This window comes from Lissotriton vulgaris, chromosome 1_1 (assembly GCF_964263255.1).
Source record: "Lissotriton vulgaris chromosome 1_1, aLisVul1.2, whole genome shotgun sequence".
Taxonomy (NCBI): domain Eukaryota; kingdom Metazoa; phylum Chordata; class Amphibia; order Caudata; family Salamandridae; genus Lissotriton; species Lissotriton vulgaris.
The window spans coordinates 855294433-855313516 of record NC_141685.1 but is presented as its reverse complement, the minus strand read 5'-3'; the positions used below and the strand labels follow the sequence as shown (position 1 = coordinate 855313516).

Below are 19084 nucleotides of genomic sequence, written 5' to 3'. Positions count from 1 at the left end.
GCCCAAGTATAGCCCAATGACAGAATGTCCCAGAGTGTTCTAAAGAACAACTAGAGCGCTAACAGTCTTACTTATGACAAAAGTATGGAACACCTGAAGCCATCTTGATTGGAATAAAGTGGTATCATTTAAAACATTTAATTTGCCAAGGAACAAAATGAGGGGTTTTATTTTGCCATAGAAATTATGATTAGTGCTGCAGAAAGAAAAATTAGGGCACATTTTGACTTCTTAAATCCTCTTCAATTTCATTAAAAAATTCAACCATGTAGACTGAAACATGCACTTTGAATACCAGCAGCATTCTTCCCTGGTGAGCAATAGCTTTACTACAGTGATCTAATGAGCAACTAGAATGCTAACATTCAGAATTCCATGGCAAATGTGTGACACATTTGAATGCCTTCTTGATGTAACCATAGTAAAAAACTGAAAGTATTTCCTACTGAGGAGACTGTAGTAAATGAGGAAATTAGGAAACTTCATAACAAATAAGTCTCCCAAGATGGCCGCCACAGACAAAAGAGCCCAAATGTAGCACAAATATCACACAGATGTAGCCCAAGTAAAACTCAATTACACAATGTCCCAGAGTGTTCTAAAGAGCAACTAGAGCACTAACAGTCTTACTTATGACAAAAGTATGGAACACCTGAAGCCACCTAGGTTGGAATAAAGTGGTAACACTTAAAACATTTAATTTGCAAAGGAACAAAATGAGAGGCTTCATTTTGCCATAGAAATTATGATTAGTGCTGCAGATAGAAAAATTAGGGCACATTTTGACTTCTCAAATCCTCTTCTATTTCATTAAAATATTCTAACATGCTGACTGAAACTTACACTTTGAATACCAGCAGCAGACTTCCTTGGTGAGCAGTAGCTTTACTACAGTGATCTAATGGGCAACTAGAGTGCTAATATTCAGAATTGATGGCAAATGTGTGACACATCTGAATGTCCTCTTGATGGAACCAAAGTAAAGAAGCATTGAAAATGCAATAGGTTTCGCCCTCGTTTAAGTTAAAGCAATTCTGTTTGTTATTACGGGGCTCTTTAGCTTTACTTTTATTAGTGTTTTTCAAACTTTCCAGTACATAACATCTATATATATGCATATAAGTATATGTATATGTATGAATGCATTTATATTTGTATTTATATAGATATGCAGATTATATATATGTTCATATATGTATGTATATATATATGTATATATATATATATATATATACACATACATACACATAAATGCATATATATATGCATATATATGTGCATATGTGTGCATGTAGAGAGAGGTAGAGAGGCCAGAGGTGTAGAGGTAGAGATGTGGAGGTAGAGAGGTAGAGGTAGAGAGGTAGAGGTAGAGAGGTAGAGGTAGAGAGGTAGAGAGGTGGAGAGTGGTAGAGAGAGATGTAGAGAGTAGAGAGTTAGTAATAGAGAGTAGAGAGTGAGTAGTGGGTACTAGTAGAGAGTAGTAGAGAGAGTAGCAGAGAGTGAGTAGTAGAGAGTAGTAGAGTGAGTAGTAGAGAGTTAGTAGAAAGTGAGTAGTACAGAGCAGTAGAGAGTGAGTAGTAGAGAGCAGTAGAGAGTAAGTAGTAGAGAGTGAGTAGTATTGAGTAGTAGAGAGTGAGTAGTAGAGTGAGTAGTAGAGAGTGAGTAGTAGAGAATAGTAGAGTGAGTAGTAGAGAGTGAGTAGTAGAAATAGTAGTAGAGAGTGAGTAGTAGAGTAGTAGAGAGTGAGTCATAGAGAGTAGTAGAGTGAGTAGTAAAGAATAGTAGAGAGTGAGTCCTAGAGAGTGAGTGGTGGAGAGTAGTAGTAGAGTGTAGTAGAGAGTGAATTGTAGAGTGTAGTAGAGAGTGAGTAGTAGAGAGATAGAAATAGAGAGTAGTAGCAGAGAGTGAGTAGTATAGAAGTAGAGAAAAGTAGAGTAGTTGAAAGTGAGTAGTAGAGAGTGAGTAGTAGAGAGTAGTAGAGAGTAAGTAGTAGAGAGTGAGTAGTAAAGAGAGAGTAGTAGAGAGCAGTGGAGAGTGAGTAGTAGAGTAGTAGAGAGTAGTCAGTCAGTGTCAGTCAGTCAGTGTCAGTCAGTCAGTGTCAGTCAGTGTCAGTCAGTCAGTCAGTGTCAATCAGTGTCAGTCAGTCAGTGTCATTCAGTAAATGTCAGTCAGTCAGTGTCAGTCAATCTGTGTCAGTCAATCAGTGTCAGTCAATCAGTGTCAGTCAATCAGTGTCAGTCAATCAGTGTCAGTTAATCAGTGTCAGTCTGTGTCAGCTAAAGCAGCTCTGCTGACCCGGTTCTCTGGCTCTAAAGCAACTCTACTGACCTGGTTCTCTGGCTCTAAAGCAGCTATGCTTACCTGGTTCTCTCCCTCTAAAGCAGCTCTGCTGGCGTGGTTTCTCTGGCTCTACAGCAGGTCTGCTGACCTGGTTCTCTGGCTCTAGAGCGGCTCTGCTGACCTAGTTCTTAGGCTATAGAGCAGCTCTGCTGTTCTGATTCTCTGGCTCTACAACAGCTCTGCTGACCTGGTTCTCTGGCTCTAAAGCAGCTATGCTGGCTCGGTTCTATGGCTCTAAAGCAGTTCTGCACATGGTTCTCTGGCTCTGGAGCAGCTCTGCTGACCTGGTTCTATCCCTCAAGAGCAGCTCTGCTGACCTGGTTCTCTCCCTCTAAAATAGCTCTACTGACCTGGTTCTTAGGCTCTAGAGCAGCTCTGCCGACCTGGTTCTCTGGCTCTAAATCAGCTCTGCTGACCTGGTTCTATGCCTCTAAAGCAGCTCTGCTGACTTGGTTCTCTGGCTCTAGAGCAGCTTTGCTGACCTGGTTCTCTGACTCTAAAGCAGCTCTGCTGGCCTGGTTCTCTCGCTCTAAAGCAGCTCTGCTGACCTGGTTCTTTCCCTCAAGAGCAGCTCTGCTGACGTGGTTCTCTCCCTCTGAAGCAGCTCTACTGACCTGGTTTCTCTGGCTCTACAGCAGCTCGGCTGACCTGGTTCTCTGGCTCTAGAGCAGCTCTGCTGACCTGGTTCTCTGGCTCTAGAGCAGTTCTGCTGATCTGGTTCTCAGGCTCTAAAGCAGCTCCACTGACCTGGTTCCATGGCTTTAAATCAGGTCTGCTGACTTGGTTCTCTGGCTCTAGAGCAGCTTTGCTGACCTGATTCTCTGGCTCTAAAGCAGCTCTGCTGACCTGGTTCTCTGGCTCTAGAGCAGCTCTGCTGACCTTTTTATCTCACTCTACATCAGCTCTGCTGACCTGGTTCTATGACTCTAAAGCAGTTCTGCTGATCTGGTTTTCAGGCTCTAAAGCAGCTCCGCTGACCTGGTTCCATGGCTTTAAATCAGGTCTGCTGACTTGGTTCTCTGGCTCTAGAGCAGCTTTGCTGACCTGATTCTCTGGCTCCAAAGCAGCTCTGCTGACCTGGTTCTCTGGCTCTAGAGCAGCTCTGCTGACCTTTTTCTCTCACTCTAAATCAGCTCTGCTGACCTGGTTCTATGACTCTAAAGCAGCTCTGCTGACCTGGTTCTCAGGCTCTAGAGCAGCTCTGCTGACCTGATTCTCTACCTCTAAAGCAGCTCTGCTGACCTGGTTTCTCTGGCTCTAGAGCAGCCCTGCTGACCTGGTTTCTCTGGCTCTAGAGCAGCCCTGCTGACCTGGTTCTCAGCCTATAGAGCAGCTCTGCTGACCTGGTTCTCTCACTCTAAATCAGCTCTGCTGACCTGGTTCTTAGGCTTTAAAGCAGCTCTGCTGACCTGGTTACTCTGGATCTACGGCAGCTCTGCTGACCTGGTTCTCTGGCTCTAGAGCAGCTCTGCTGACCTAGTTCTTAGGCTCTAGAGCGGCTCTGCTGACCTTGTTCTCTGGCTCCACAACAGCTCTGCTGAACTGGTTTTCAGGCTCTAAAGCAGCTCTGCTGACCCGGTTCTATGGCTTTAATGCAGTTCTGCTGACCTGGTTCTCTGGCTCTCGAGCCTCTGCTGATCTGGTCTCTTGGCTCTAAAGCAGCTCGGCTATCCTGGTTCTCTGGCTCTAAATCAGCTCTGCTGCCCTGGTTCTTTCACTCTAAAGCAGCTCTACTGACCTGGTTTCTCTGGCTCCACAGCAGCTCTGCTGACCTGGTTCTCTGGCTCTAAAGCAGCTCTGCTGACCTGGTTCTTAGGCTCTAAAGCAGCTCTACTGACCTGGTTCTAAGGCTCTAAAGCATCTCTGCTGACCTGGTTCTCTGGCTCTAGAGCAGCTCTGCTGACCTTTTTCTCTCACTCTAAATCAGCTCCGCTGACCTGGTTCTATGACTCTAAAGCAGCTCCGCTGACCTGGTTCTCAGGCTCTAGAGCAGCCCTGCTGACCTGGTTCTCTGCCTCCAAAGCAGCTCTGCTGACCTTATTCTCTGCCTCTAGAGCAGCTCTGCTGACCTGGTTCTTACCCTCTAAAGCAGCTCTGCTGACCTGGTTTCTCTGGCTCTAGAGCAGCCCTGCTGACCTGGTTCTCAGCCTATAGAGCAGCTCTGCTGACCTGGTTTTCTCACTCTAAATCAGCTCTGCTGACCTTGTTCTATGGCTCTAAAGCAGCTCTGCTGACCTGGTTCTCTGGCTCTAGAGCAGCTCTGCTGACCTGGTTCTCTGGCTCTAGAGCAGCTCTGCTGACCTGGTTCTCTGCCTCCAAAGCAGCTCTGCTGACCTGATTCTCTGCCTCTAGCGCAGCTCTGCTGACCTGGTTCTCTGCCTCTAAAGAAGCTCTGCTGACCTGGTTTCTCTGGGTCTAGAGCAGCCCTGCTGACCTGGATCTCTGGCTATAGAGCAGCTCTCTGGTTCTAGAGCAGCTTTGCTGACCTGCTTCTTAGGCTCTAGAGCAGCTCTGCTAACCTGGTTCTCTGGCTCTACAACGTCTCTGCTGACCTGGTTCTCAGGCTCTAAAGCAGCTCTGCTGAACTAGTTTCTCTGGATTTACCGCAGCTCTGCTGACCTGGTTCTATGGCCCTAATGCAGCTCTGCTGACCTGGTTCTCTGGCTCTAAAGCAGCTCTGCTGACCTGGGTCTCTGGCTCTAAAGCAGCTCTGCTGACCTGTTCTATGGCCTAAAGCAGCTCTGTCCACTCCTACAATCATTCTGACAGAAGCATGTCCTTATCTAATCTCTCAGCTGACACATAAGCACTTATAAACGTATCCTGCTGTAGCAAAGCAAATTCTGGGCGAATGTCTGCTGGTGGTGCTGAAGTGGACGCTCCGGAGGTGCTAGCAATGCCTGGTGGTGGATTTTTTTACTGCACGCCTCATTTCTTCTCGTGCCACATTCTTAGGGTGAATGGTCCGCAGATGTTTATACGTACTCACTTTTCCAGAGTATTTCTTGTCACTGCCTCGCGTCAAGACCCTGTCACACAGGAAGCATGTGACCTTTCATGTGTTAACCTTTTTTTCTCCGGCAGGACAGGTGAAAAATTTCCATACTGCTGATTCAGGCCTCTGCTTGGGTGGATCTTACTCCAAGATATCTTCAACTGCAGAATGATGAGGAGCTTGCGTACCAGATGACATACATTTCTCAATGCAATTTTTTAAAAGCACAAAAAAAAATTCAAAACCAGCTCTGGAAGAAGAAGAGAATTCTCTCATCAACTGCTACGAACAGAATAATTCAAATGGGTGGGGCCCTTCAATAGTTACAGTGGGAAATGTTATGAACCAATCATATCTTTTTTTTTAGGTCACATGGGATCCGCGCACCCTGCGCTCACGAAGCGCGCACCCTACGCGATTTTGCAAAAATATATTTAAAAATAATATAAATTTATTGCAAATAGAAATATATTATTTTTATGAATACCTTACATAATATTTTGCCCTAATATGTACAATAACGACACGTACATATAATTTTAGAACATAAAAATGTCATGGGAGTCGCACACCCAGCGCGCCCAAGCACGTATATGATATCACGTGGGGCCTGCCACCACGCAAGTGTCGCACACCGTAGTACGCATGTGTCGCGAATGCGCGGGAGCAGGAGTTGCGGGCCGGTCGCGCACGCCACGTGACATTGTACGAATATGACGTAACTGATAAAAAACAGGCACTTGTTGCCTCACCATACGCGGATCCTTTTCCAAAATGGCAGCTAGAATACGCGGACCCGCTGTGGTAGGTATGCTTTGGGTGCACAACTCCCCAAAAAAGTTGAAAAACGTTTTTTAAAAGAAAATTATATAAATATATTAAAATACAAAAAAATTAAATATTAAAAAATATTTCAGTTTTAAATTTAATTTATTTTTTTGCAATTTTCAGAAAAATATAAAATGTTTAATAAATCAAATATTTATAAATAAAGTTAAAAAACTGTAGAAAATCAGTACAAAAAATTAGGTATAACTACTATTGCTCTTAAAAATTTGCATTTAAAAATCCTTTGAAATTCACTGAAAACACCATATGTTTCACAGAAGTTATAGTTAGAAATTAGCATTTAAAAAACCTTTGAAATTCACTGAAAGAACCATAACTTTCAGAGACGTTATAGTTAGGAATTAGCATTTAAAAAACCTTTGAAATTCACTGAAAAAAACATAGTTTTCATGAGTGTTAAAGTTAGCTGGACATTTCACTCGTAGAAAACCATAGAAATTCCTCTGTTATAGTTAGTTGTGCTAACTATAACTCGCCCGACCGCAATGCACTGCTGATGATGTCACATATTACATCATTCATGACATGGTCACTGACATCACTGAGGACATCACTGATTACATCTCAAATGACATCACTGATGACATCATCCACGTGACAATCTGATACACCTCATCACACACTAGTATAACCTTTGATCACTCACTGTAAAATACAGAGTACCATATTTGAAAGCATTGACACACACATACCAGTTACTACACACAACTGTCCATTCACCCACAGAATCACTTATACATGCAGTCACTGATCAAAGGTAACACTTTTAAATGTACTAATACACTTATATAGACATTGACACATCAGCAGTCATCCTAGTTGGTTATGCAGTGATGCTACTCACTCATGAAAAGAATCAATCACACTTACATTTAATCAACTACACAGTTATACACACAACGCCTGATTTATACATACATATAGTAAATCATAGTTACTATGTTAAAAAATCACTATTACAATTATACACTCATATAACGGTTACTCTCACAATCACTGACTCTTACGTATACTTATTTATATACACCAACTCTCATATACAATGCCTTTTATTTTTCTACTTTATTAGAGATGTACCACTGACACATATATTCACTTACCAACACACAAATAAACACACTCAGACACCCAAACAACTCTTTCCATAATCCCTCCTAAACCCATATGCCTAGACAATCAACCACTCACACATCTATGCATAGAGTTACAACTCCCCCACCCACCCACAGATACACTCAGTCTCCCTTACAGTCTCCCTAACAAACTAATCAATAACTAATATAGACACTCATGGAGTTAGTTACCAATTGATGCAGCAGATTATTCAACAGCAGAGACAGTGATACACACATGCACATAGTAATAGATATTTAAATTTCAAACAAAACCACATTCACTGGATGATGTCATCAGTGATGTCATCAGTGATGTCATTTGAGATGTTATCAGTGATGTCACTGACCATGTCATGAATGATGTAATATGTGACATCATCAGCAGTGCATTGCGGGCGAGCGAGTTATAGTTAGCACAACGAACTATAACAGAGGAATTTCTATAGTTTTGTACGAGTGAAATGTCCTGCTAACTATAACACTCATGAAACCTAGAGTTTTTTCAGTGAATATATATATTCACCATAGGTTTCAGAGAAGGTATAGTTAGAAATGAGCATTTAAAAAATTTAAAAAAGCTTTGAAATTCACTGAAAAAAACCATAGGCTTCCGAGACATTATAGTTAGAAATTAGCATTTAAAAAACCTCAGAAATTCACAGAAACACCATAGGTTTCAGGGGTGTTATAATTAGCTGGACATTTCATGTTTTTTCAGTGAATTTCAAAGGTTTTTTAAATGCTAATTTTTAAGTGTAATAGTAGTTATACCTATTTTTTTGTAGTGATTTTCTCCAGTTTTTTTTAACTATTTATAAATATTTTATTCATTAAATAATTTTTTTTTAAAATCAAACTGAAATATTGTTTCATTTTTTTGTTTTCTTTTTTCTTTTAATATATTTACATTATTTTCTTTTTTATTTTATTTTTTTACGATTTTTTTTCTGCCGCCATTTTAGAACAGTCATGAAGGATCCGCATACGCTATGCGACGGCTGTGTGTTTTTCAGTTACATCAAATACATTTTATATTACGGGATGTGCATGATTGGTATGCGACCAGTCCTCGACTCCTGCTCCGCACATTGGCAACACATGCGCAATACGGTACGCAACGCTTGACTCCAGTGGCATGGAAAGCATGGGACACACGTCTGGGAGACTTATTTGTTATGAAGTTTCCTAATTTCCTCATTTACTACAGTCTCCTCAGTAGGAAATGCTTTCAGGTTTTTTTACTTTGGTTCCATCAAGAAGGCATTCAGATGTGTCACACATTTGCCATTCATTCTGAATGTTAGCACTCTAGTTGCTCATTAGATCACTGTGGTAAAGCTACTGCTCACCAGGAAAGTCTGCTGCTGGTATTCAAAGTGCATGTTTAAGTCTGCATGTCAGAATTTTTTAATGAAATAGAAGAGGATTTGAGAAGTCAAAATGTATACTAATTTTTCAGTCAGCAGCACTAAGCAAAATTTCTATGACAAAATGAACCCCATAATTTTATTCGTTTGCAAATTTAGGGGCTAATTACGATTGCGGAGTTCCCGCATCCTCCGGGCCGGCGGAAGCCACCGCCGGCCCGGAGGATGCGGGAAGTCCGCTGCGGAGCCTCCACAGACACACCGCCAAATTAGGATGGCTGGTGGGTCTGCTTTTATGTCCGCAGCTTTTCCGCCGCAGTCGCCTTCCGACCGCGGCGGAAAAGCACTAACATGTCTGGCGGTGTCTATCAGACACCGCCAGGCATATTAGGATGTCTGAAATACTATGCTTTTCCACGGCGGCTTTTCCGCCGTGGAAAAGCATACGGTTCTTCACTGCGGGGGCCCGTTGCGGGCCCCCTAGGTGAAGGGGGGGTGGAGGGTGCACATGGGGGGTACCTATGGTACCCCCCTTCATTTGCATGCACGAAGCGGCAGGCACCGCGAGGTGCCTGCTGCTTTGTGCATGCAAATGCACTGTTGTCATTTTTTACATTGCGGCGGGTGCCGCTTCAAGCAGCACCCGCCGCAATGTAAAAAATACAGGATGTGACCGCCAGGGTGGCGGTCACATCCTAATTGTCATGGAGGGACCGCCGCTGCCCATGCAGACGGTCCCTCACACTCAGTGGTGGCGGACGGACGCAAGTCCGTCCGCCATCATAATCGGCCCCTAAATGTTTTAAGTGCTACCACTTTATTCCAATCAATATGGTTTCAGGTGTTTGATACTTTTGTCATAAGTAATACTGTTAGCGCTCTCGTTGTACTTTAGAACACTCTGGGACATTCCGTCATTGGGCTATACTTGGGCTATTTCTGGGTGATCTTTGTGCTACATTTGGGCTCTTTTGTCTCTGGTGGCCATCTTGGGAGACTTACTTGTTATGAAGTTTCCAAATTTCCTAATTTACTGCAATCTCCTCAATAGGAAATGCTTTCAGTTTTTTACATTGATTCCATCAAGAAGGTATTCAGATATGTAAAACATTTGCCATGAATTCTGAATGTTAGCACTCTAGTTGCTCATTAGATCACTGTAGTACGCTACTGCTCACCACAGATGTCTGCTGCTGGTATTAAAAGTGCATGTCTCAGTCTGCATGTCAGAATCATTTTAATGAAATAGAAGAGGATTTGAGAAGTCACTCAAAATGTGCCCTAATTTTTGTTTCTGCAGCACTAATCATAATTTCTATGGCAAAATGAAGCCCCTTGTTTTGTTCCTTTGTAAATTAAATGTTTTAAGTGTTACCACTTTATTCCAATCAATATGGTTTTAGGTGTGAGAGACTTTTGTCATAAGTGAGACTGTTAGCGCTCTAGTTGTTCTTTAGAACACTCTGGGACAATCTGTCATTGGGCTATACTTGGGCTACATCTAGGTGATTTTGGTGCTACATTTGGGTGCATCTCAGGTGGCCATCTTGGGAAACTTATTTGTTATGAATTTTCCTAATTTCCTCCTTTACTACAGTCTCCTCAGTAGGAAATACTTTCAGTTTTTTACTTTGGTTCCATCAAGAAGGCATTCAGATGTGTCACACATATGCCATAAATTCTGAATGTTAGCACTCTAGTTGCTCATTAGATCACTGTAGTAAAGCTACTGCTCACCAAGGAAGTTTGCTGCTGGTATTCAAATTGCATGTTTCAGTCTGCATGTTAGAATTTTTTGATGAAATAGAAGAGGATTTGAGAAGTCAAAGTGTGCCCTAATTTTTCTTTCTGCAGCACTAATCATACTTTCTATGGCAAATGAAGCCCCTCATTGTGTTCCTTTGCAAATTCATTGTTTTAAGTATTACCACTTTATTCCAATCAAGATGGCTTCAGGTGTTCCATATCAAAGTGCATGTTTCAGTCTGCACGTTAGAATTATTTAATGAAATAGAAGAGGATTTGAGAAGTCACTCAAAATGTGCCCTAATTTTTCTTCCTACAGCACTAATCATAGTTTCTATGGCAAAATGAAGCCCCTCATTTTGTTCCTTTGCAAATTAAATGTTTAAGCCTTACCACTTTATTCCAAACAACATGGCTTCAGGTATTCCATACTTTTGTCATAAGTAAGACTGTTAACACTCTGGTTGTTCTTTAGAACACTCTGGGACATTCTGTCATTAGGCTATACTTGGGCTACATCTGGGTGATATTGGTGCTACATATGGGGCCTTTTGTGTCTGGTGGCCTTCTAGGGTGACTTATTTGTTATGAATTTTCCTAATTTCCTCATTTATCACAGTCTCCTCAGTAGGAAATACTTTCAGTTTTTTATTTTGGTTCCATCAAGAAGGCATTCAGATGTGTCACACATTTGCCATACATTCTGAATGTTACAACTCTAGTTGCTCATTAGATCACTGTAGTAACGCTACTGCTCACCAAGGAAGTCTGCTGCTGGTATTCAAAGTGCATGTTTCAGTCTACATGATAGAATTTGTTAATAAAATAGAAGAGGATTTGAGAAATCAAAGTGTGCCCTAATTATTCTTTCAAAGTGGACATTCACTTAAGACATATTCAGATAACTTATTCATTTTTTTCTTTTTCCTTGTCTTTTATATGTTTGTCTGTCTATTTGTTTAGAATAAACTCGGTTCCTCTCCAGAATTGAGGGAATCTGTCTAGTGTTTTAAACTTTTTTAAACTAGTAGCCCCAGGTTAGGATGGGCCTTAGCGCACCCATACCACCGGGGTTCTTCTCACATCACCCTGGTCCTGATGAAAGCCTGACAAACTGTTTAATTAAAGGCAAAAACATTTTGACCAACACTTTTGGGACAAAAATAGACTTTTATTTTGTTCCTTTATCCTTCACCTTTTTTTTTATCTTTGTTCAAATGGCAAAACAATTAAAACACTTTTTTTGACGTAACTGGAAATTTTTAAATTCACTTATATCACCCACCACCAGTCACTGAACCTGCTCCGCAGTAATCTGGCATTGTAGCACACCAGGGTGGCATTCGGCGACTCCTGGTGGGTCCCAATGAGGAAGCATGTCACCAACCAGGTTGGTGAGTGAGGGCCTTCCGAAAAACCAAAAGTGGTTTAATTCACGAGTCATTGTTACAGTGAATGCAGATACATGCTTGCTCTTTTTGTATTTATATCCTTTTGATACACTCCTTTGTTGTGGTTTTGCCTTTGCCTGAGGGGAGAAGGAGTGTTTTTTTTGTTCCCTTCGTCTCCTGTTGTTCTATACACTAATTATTCTTTCTGCAGCACAAATCATACATTCTATGGCAAAATGAAGCCCCTCATTTTGTTCCTATGCAAATGTATTGTTTTAAGTGTTACCACTTTATTCCAATCAAGATGGCTTCAGGTGTTCCATACTTTTGTCATAAGTAAGACTGTTTGCGCTCTAGTTGTTCTTTAGAACACTCTGGGACATTCTGTCATAGCGCTTTACTTGGGCTACATCTGGGTGATATTTGTGCTACATTTGGGTTCTTTTGTCTCAGGTGGCCATCTTGTGAGAATTATTTGTTATGAAGTTTCCTAATTTCCTCATTTACTACAGTCTCATCAGTAGGAAATACTTTCAGTTTTTTACTTTGAGCCACCAAGAAGGCATTCAGATGTGTCACACATTTGCCATAGATTCTGAATGTTAGCACTCTATTTGCTTATTAGATCACTGTAGTAAAGCTATTGCTCACCACAGAATTTTGCTGCTGGTATTAAAAGGGCATGTTTCAGTCTGCATGTCAGAATTTTTTTAATGAGATAGAAGAGGATTTGAGAAGTCACTCAAAATGTGCCCTAATTTTTCTTTCTTCAGCACTAATCCTACTTTCTATGGCAAAATGAAGCCCCTCATTTTGTAACTTTGCAAATTAAATGTTTTAAGTCTTACCACTTTATTGCAATCAAGATGGCTTCAGGTGTTCCTTATTTTTGTCATAAGTAATACTGTTTGCGCTCTAGTTGTTCTTTAAAACACTCTGGAACATTCTGTCATTGGGCTATACTTGGGCTACATCTGGGTGATATTGGTGCTACATTTGGGCTCTTTTGTCTCTGGTGGCCATCTTGGGAGTTTTATTTGTTATGTAGTTTCCTAATTTCCTAATTTACTACAGTCTCCTCAGTAGGAAATACTTTCAGTTTTTTACTTTGGTTACATCAAGAAGGAATTCAGATGTGTCACACTTTTGCCATAAATTCTGAATGTTAGCACTCTAGTTGCTCATTAGATCACTGTAGTGAAGCTACTGCTCACCAGGGAAGTCTGCTGCTGGTATTCAAAGTGCATGTTTCAGTCTGCACGTTAGAAGTTTTTAATGAAATAGAAGAGGATTTTGAGAAGTCACTCAAAATGTGCCCTAATTTTTCTTTCTGCAGCACTAATCCTAATTTCTATGGCAAAATGAAGCCCCTCATGTTGTTCCTTTGAAAATTAAATGTTTTAAATCTTACCACTTTATTCCAATCAAGATGGCTTCAGGTATTCCATACTTTTCTCATAGTAAGAATGTTAGCACTCTTGTTGTTCTTTAGAACACTCTGGGACATTCTGTCATTGGGCTATACTTGGGCTACATCTGGGTGATATTGGTGCTACATATGGGGTCTTTTGTGTCTGGTGGCCATCTAGGGAGACTTATTTGTTATGAATTTTCCTAATTTCCTCCTTTACTACAGTCTCCTCAGTAGGAAATACTTTTAGTGTATTACTTTGCTTCCATCAAGCAGGCATTCAGATGTGTCACACATTTGTCATACATTCTGAATGTTAGCACTCTAGTTGCTCATTAGATCACTGTAGTAAAGCTACTGCTTACCAGGGAAGTCGGATGCTGGTATTGAAAGTACATGTTTCAGTCTGCATGTCAGAATGTTTTTTATTAAATAGAAGAGGATTTGAGATGTCACTCAAAATGCGCCATAATTTTACTTTCTGCAGCACTAATTATACTTTCTTTGGCAAAATGAACCCCCTTGTGTTTCTTTTTAAATTAAATGTTTTAAGAGTTATCACTAATTTCCAATGAAGATGGATTCAGGTGTGCTATACTTTTGTCATAAGTAAGGTTGTCAGCACTCAAGTTGTTTTTTAGAACACTCCGGGAAGCTGCAGTAGATCACAAAGGAATCAACTGACAGTCTCTGCCCTTGTTGGATGTACATGTTTTACTGAGAATGCCAGACTTCATTCTGACATGACTGAGAAAGATAATGTAAATTTACTGAAAATATGCTCTCAATTTAGCTTATAGATCACCTTCCAAACCTCTGTGGGAAAAGCATGAGAACATAGTTTTCTCTCAAACATGATTCATGCTATCCCAGCAGAAGGCTTTTTCACATGGTAAAATCACCTTAGAACACACCACAATTCCTAAAATTAGTATGGTACCATCAACAAATGATTTATAATGTAACTAAAGTGTTAAACGTGTCGATTAGCTGCATTGATTTTTATCGAGGTGCTATCATGTACATTGGTCCCAAGATTGCTGCCAACACTTCTTGGATGAAGTGCTGACAGCCAATCATATCTCACGACCAGATGTGTCATTAGGCTCTCCCCAGGTGTATATATTTTTTTACTTTAATATCTAAAAAACTACTGAATAGATTTAAACCATTTAACAAAAAGACACGAGTCTGAACCAATGACTACCTCTTCGACAAATTTAGTTTAATTCCGTTCCACAGTTTAGGCTGTAGCTGCAACTTAAGGTTCCTATGGGAAATTGCATAGGGAAAACACATTTTGGGACTCCCTTTTTTCTCTGCCCCCGCTTGACGAATCACCCCCAAACTATAAGGATAGGAGCGGACCGGAGCAAGTTTTGAAAATTTCGCGAAGATTCATCAACTGGTGCCAAAGTCATTGCAAATAGAATGTTAAGGATTTCCTATGGAAAATAGGTCCTAACTACAATTACCTACTGGCGACCACCAGTAGGTAATATATATATATATCAGAATCCGGACTCCTAGTTTTTTGGGACAGTATTATGTCCCACAATATTTTTTACACAATATTTTTGTATTTGATGTACAAAGTATGTGGGTGCGCAAAAGGCAAGCCCGTCTGCACCTGTCCACACCTGTCCATGACTCGACCATCCCTGTGACCCTGGATCTCCAACCACACTCCACTAAAACTCAGCTTCCCTCCTCGCACTCAACTTTGGGAGGAACAACAGCTGCCAGCTGTCCACGCCAAACACCACCCACAGCCAGTTCTCCTGCCATCACTGCCGCCAGACATTCATTACCCTCCGCAACTCCACGGTCTCTGCCCCACGTCAAACACCACCACCACCGAAGCCCTAAAGTGCATCCTCCTTGTGTGCTCCCTGCACAGACACGCCATAAAGATCTGGGACCTCCTCCACACCCTCTCACCAGACATTGCCTTCTAAACAGAAACCTGGACCAACGCCTCCTCTGCCCCCGACAATGCTCCCTCTGGCTCTCCACCTCCACCACGAGCGACTCCTCTACCACCTCCAAACACCTTCACTTCCAGATCCAGACCAGCCCCAGGACCTCACTTTGCAGCACCCTCAATTACATACCCACTGGAGTTCACATTTCATTTACCATGCCATCGCTGACCTCATCACAACCCACGCCATCACCTCCACGGACTACATACTCGTTGGAGACCTGAACTTCCATCTCGACAAACCCAGTGACCCCAATTCTGCCACCCTCCTGGTCAACCTCACAATAATCGAACTGAAACAGCTTGTCACCACAAATACCCACAAGGCAGGGCACACCCTTGACCAAATCTTCGCAGGTGGCAACAACATCTGCTAAAGCCACATCTTGCAACCACAAAGGAACGGCCACCACTGTGTACACTTCCTTGTCAACAAACCCATGCCGCCCTAACCTGCACCCTGCCCTCCAAAATGAAAATGGAGCAAGGTCACAGTGGGCAGCTCAACTTCACCCTCAACTCTATGCCCAACACCACCTCGATCGACACCAACCGCGCAGGCAATGAACCCTACAGATGGATCTCCAATTGCGCAGACAAGCTTGCACCCCTACCTAACCCCGATAGACAGCACCCCAGAAAGGCCACCTGGTTCACCACTGACCTCCAAGAAGCCAGACACACCTGCAGATGTCTTGAGAATTACTAGAGAAACAGCAAATCTGTGGAAGACTGCACCACCTACAAGAACGCCATGAGAGAATACCACCTACGCATCAAATCCATCAAAAGGACCTTCATCCATAACAAGATCTTCCAACTCCAGCAACCTCAAGGAACTCTTCAGCATCATCCAGGAATTCACCAGACACCCCAGCAAAACCACAGACATCAGCCCATCCCAATATCTCTGCAACAATCTGGGCTTCTACATTCATCAGAAAATCAATGGCCTCTATGACAACTTCAATGACTAGACGCCTGACTACGAAACCACTACCTCATCCTGAATGCCAGCCAGCCTACCATCTCCGCCTGGACCCATGTCACCACCAAAGACACCACCGTGACCATGAAAAGCATCCACTTAGGAGCCCCTACTTACCCCTGCCCCAGCACATCTTCCACCGAGCAGCACCATCAAAGTCACCTTCGAAACTGGCATCTTTCCCGACAACTAGAAATGTGCAGAAGTCAAGCCCCTACTAAAGAAGCCCTCAGCAGACCCCAAGGACCTCAAGAACCTCTGACCCATCTCCAGCCTCCCCTTCACGGCCAATGTCACTAAGAAGACTGTCAACATCCAACATCCAGCTTATAAAATTCATTGAAGAAAACTCCATCCATGCCCCCTCACAATCTGGATTCGGCAGCAACCACAGCACTGAGACCACTCTACTTGCCACCACAGACAACATCTGCACCCTCCTCTACCAAGGACACACCGCAGACCTGATCCTACTCGACCTCTCTGCAGCCTTTGACACTGTCTCCCACCACACACTCACCACCAGACTCCACAACCCCAGCATGCAGGGAACCGCCTTCAATTGGCTCTGCTCCTTCCTCACTTGCAGAAACCACAGGATCAGACTACCACCCTTACTCTCTGAACCTATGGAAATCAACTGTGGAATACCCCAAGGATCGTCACTCAGCCCCACGCATTTCAAAATCTACATGGCCAACCTCGCCACCATCCTATGACAGCAAGGACTCAACATAGTAACCTAGGCCGATGACACCAAGTTCATTGCATCCTGGATGAGCTGCAGCCCCCCCCACAGACCACACCGGATACCTCAACATCGTACTTGACTCCTCCCTCTCCATTACCTGACAGGTCAAGGCCGTCACCTCCTTTAAATGGATCCTCCTGAATCAAGGAAGCCCATCACCCAAGCACCCATAACCAGCAGACTGGACTACAGAAATGTAATCTACGCCAGGATCAACAAGTCTCTGCTCCACAGACTCCAGACCATCCAGAACACCGCAGCCAGAGTCATCCTCGGCATCCCTCAACACAAACACATCACCCAACACCTTCGGAACCTCCACTGGATCCCTGTTGAGAAGCGATTAACTTTCAAGATATTCACCCACACCTACAAATGCGTCCACAACACCAGACCCCAATATCTCAACAACAGAATCTCCTTCCACGTACGTAAGATGAACCTCCGAACGGCCTCCTCACCTTCGCTGAACTCCTATGCATCCGCAGAGCAAGAACGGGGGGCAGAACCTTTTCCTACATTGCGGCCAAGACCTGGTACGTGCTCCCGATTGACAATAGACACGCCCCCACCCTGCACATCTTCAGGAAGATCCTCAACACCTGGCTTTTCAACTGAACAGAGCTACCCCCAGTACCTTGAGAACCTCACAGGTGAGTAGCAGGCTTAAAAGAATCCCTGATTGATTGATTGATTGATTGATTGATTGAAGTATGTCAACTCCATATTTTTTTAGAGGATATGTTTGACATGACATTATTGTCATTTGATATTGTCGTTGTCAATATACTGCAATACAACCAGAGTTAAGTGCTGATACATGTGATTAACAGTGTCATGAAAGGGGTACCATTCTAGCTGCTAGTATAAAAGATTTACAAAGTATTTCAATAATTACTGATTAAATCAGTGGTATTGCAACTTCAAGGTCTCGAGGAATATAAACCTAGTGTAGAACCCTTTTGTGACTATATAACGTACCTGTTGCTGGGGCTAAGGCTTTATCCGGTCATAGGACTAGAGTGAAGATATTCACATAAGCAGATGTCTTACATGTTTTACATGAATTTGATAGTTTTGTAATAGTTTTAATAACTATGTATATAAAATGAAATGATTGGGCAAATAGCGTAAGTTCCTATTGTGAGTTAATGGGGTTTGATAGCCAGTAGACTCACTTGAATATAAGTCACGAGGGAGGCAATTTAGAGGGTAGACTAATCTCAAGTCGATGCAGGGAGATCTTTGGTAAATACGTTTTGATATAAACCTATATGTTATTTTGCAAAAGGAGAGATGGATCCCTGATAAGCTATAAGATTATTTAATCCTTCTAAACCATCAGTATTAAAAAACAAAGTTGACACTTACTTTGAATGTCTGGGTAAAGCATCATGTACAGCAGCCCAAAGCGTAGAGTTGTAGCAGTGGTCTCTGTGCCTGCTGTGAACAGGTCAGTCACTGTCAAGAGGAGATTGAGTTCACTGAAGGAGTCCTTAGGGTCACCTTTCACCTAAAAGGGTGTTAACAAAGACAGAGTTTCAATAAAATGTACTACTGTTCTTAATATTATACAGAGAAGACAGAGAGAATCAGTAACAGGGAGCACAATATTGTAAATGCTGTCCTAATGTTAGCTGAGCCAGTAATGTTGAATGATGCTGACAATTAGTGTACAACAGAGATCCTGGTAAAATGCAAACAGGGGTGTGTGCCCTGCCCACTGCATGTACTTCATATACTCTCAAGCAAGTCTAAAGACCTTGGCACGTTGATGGTCACACTGCAAACAAGGCACTTTTACACCCTTGGCTTGTTGCTCGAGACAACCAGACAACTGCTGAGTCTGCCTTTCAGCAAACTGTGCTTCTCACTATGAAGCCAAAATAATCTCTGCTACCAGAGCCACTGGTACCTTGTGAAAGAAGGGAGGCTGGGAACTCTGCTACCCAGATTACCCATCCTAAACGTTACTTACTGCTTAATGTGGTTTTCAGATTTCTCTTTCTGTCCTTACCTATTACCTCTAAGTTCACCTCTTAAGCACCTTTCCTATGACGCAAGGGAGGGTGTTGAAAGCAGTCAACATTATACAATGTTAAAAACTAAGGCACCCGCTAAAGCAAATAAAGGAGACACTTCCATTT

The 19084-nt window shown here is 42.4% G+C and overlaps 1 protein-coding gene across 1 annotated transcript in view; it reads right to left on the bottom strand.

Moving 5' to 3' along the window:
• LOC147748024 (cytochrome P450 2D15-like) overlaps nt 1–19084 on the bottom strand; it is a 404801-nt gene that overhangs the window by 72106 nt on the left and 313611 nt on the right. The window contains exon 6 of the mRNA XM_086957957.1: nt 18309–18450. Within this exon, the coding sequence (XP_086814083.1) occupies nt 18309–18450 (142 nt within the window). The remainder of the gene's footprint in view (nt 1–18308; nt 18451–19084) is intronic.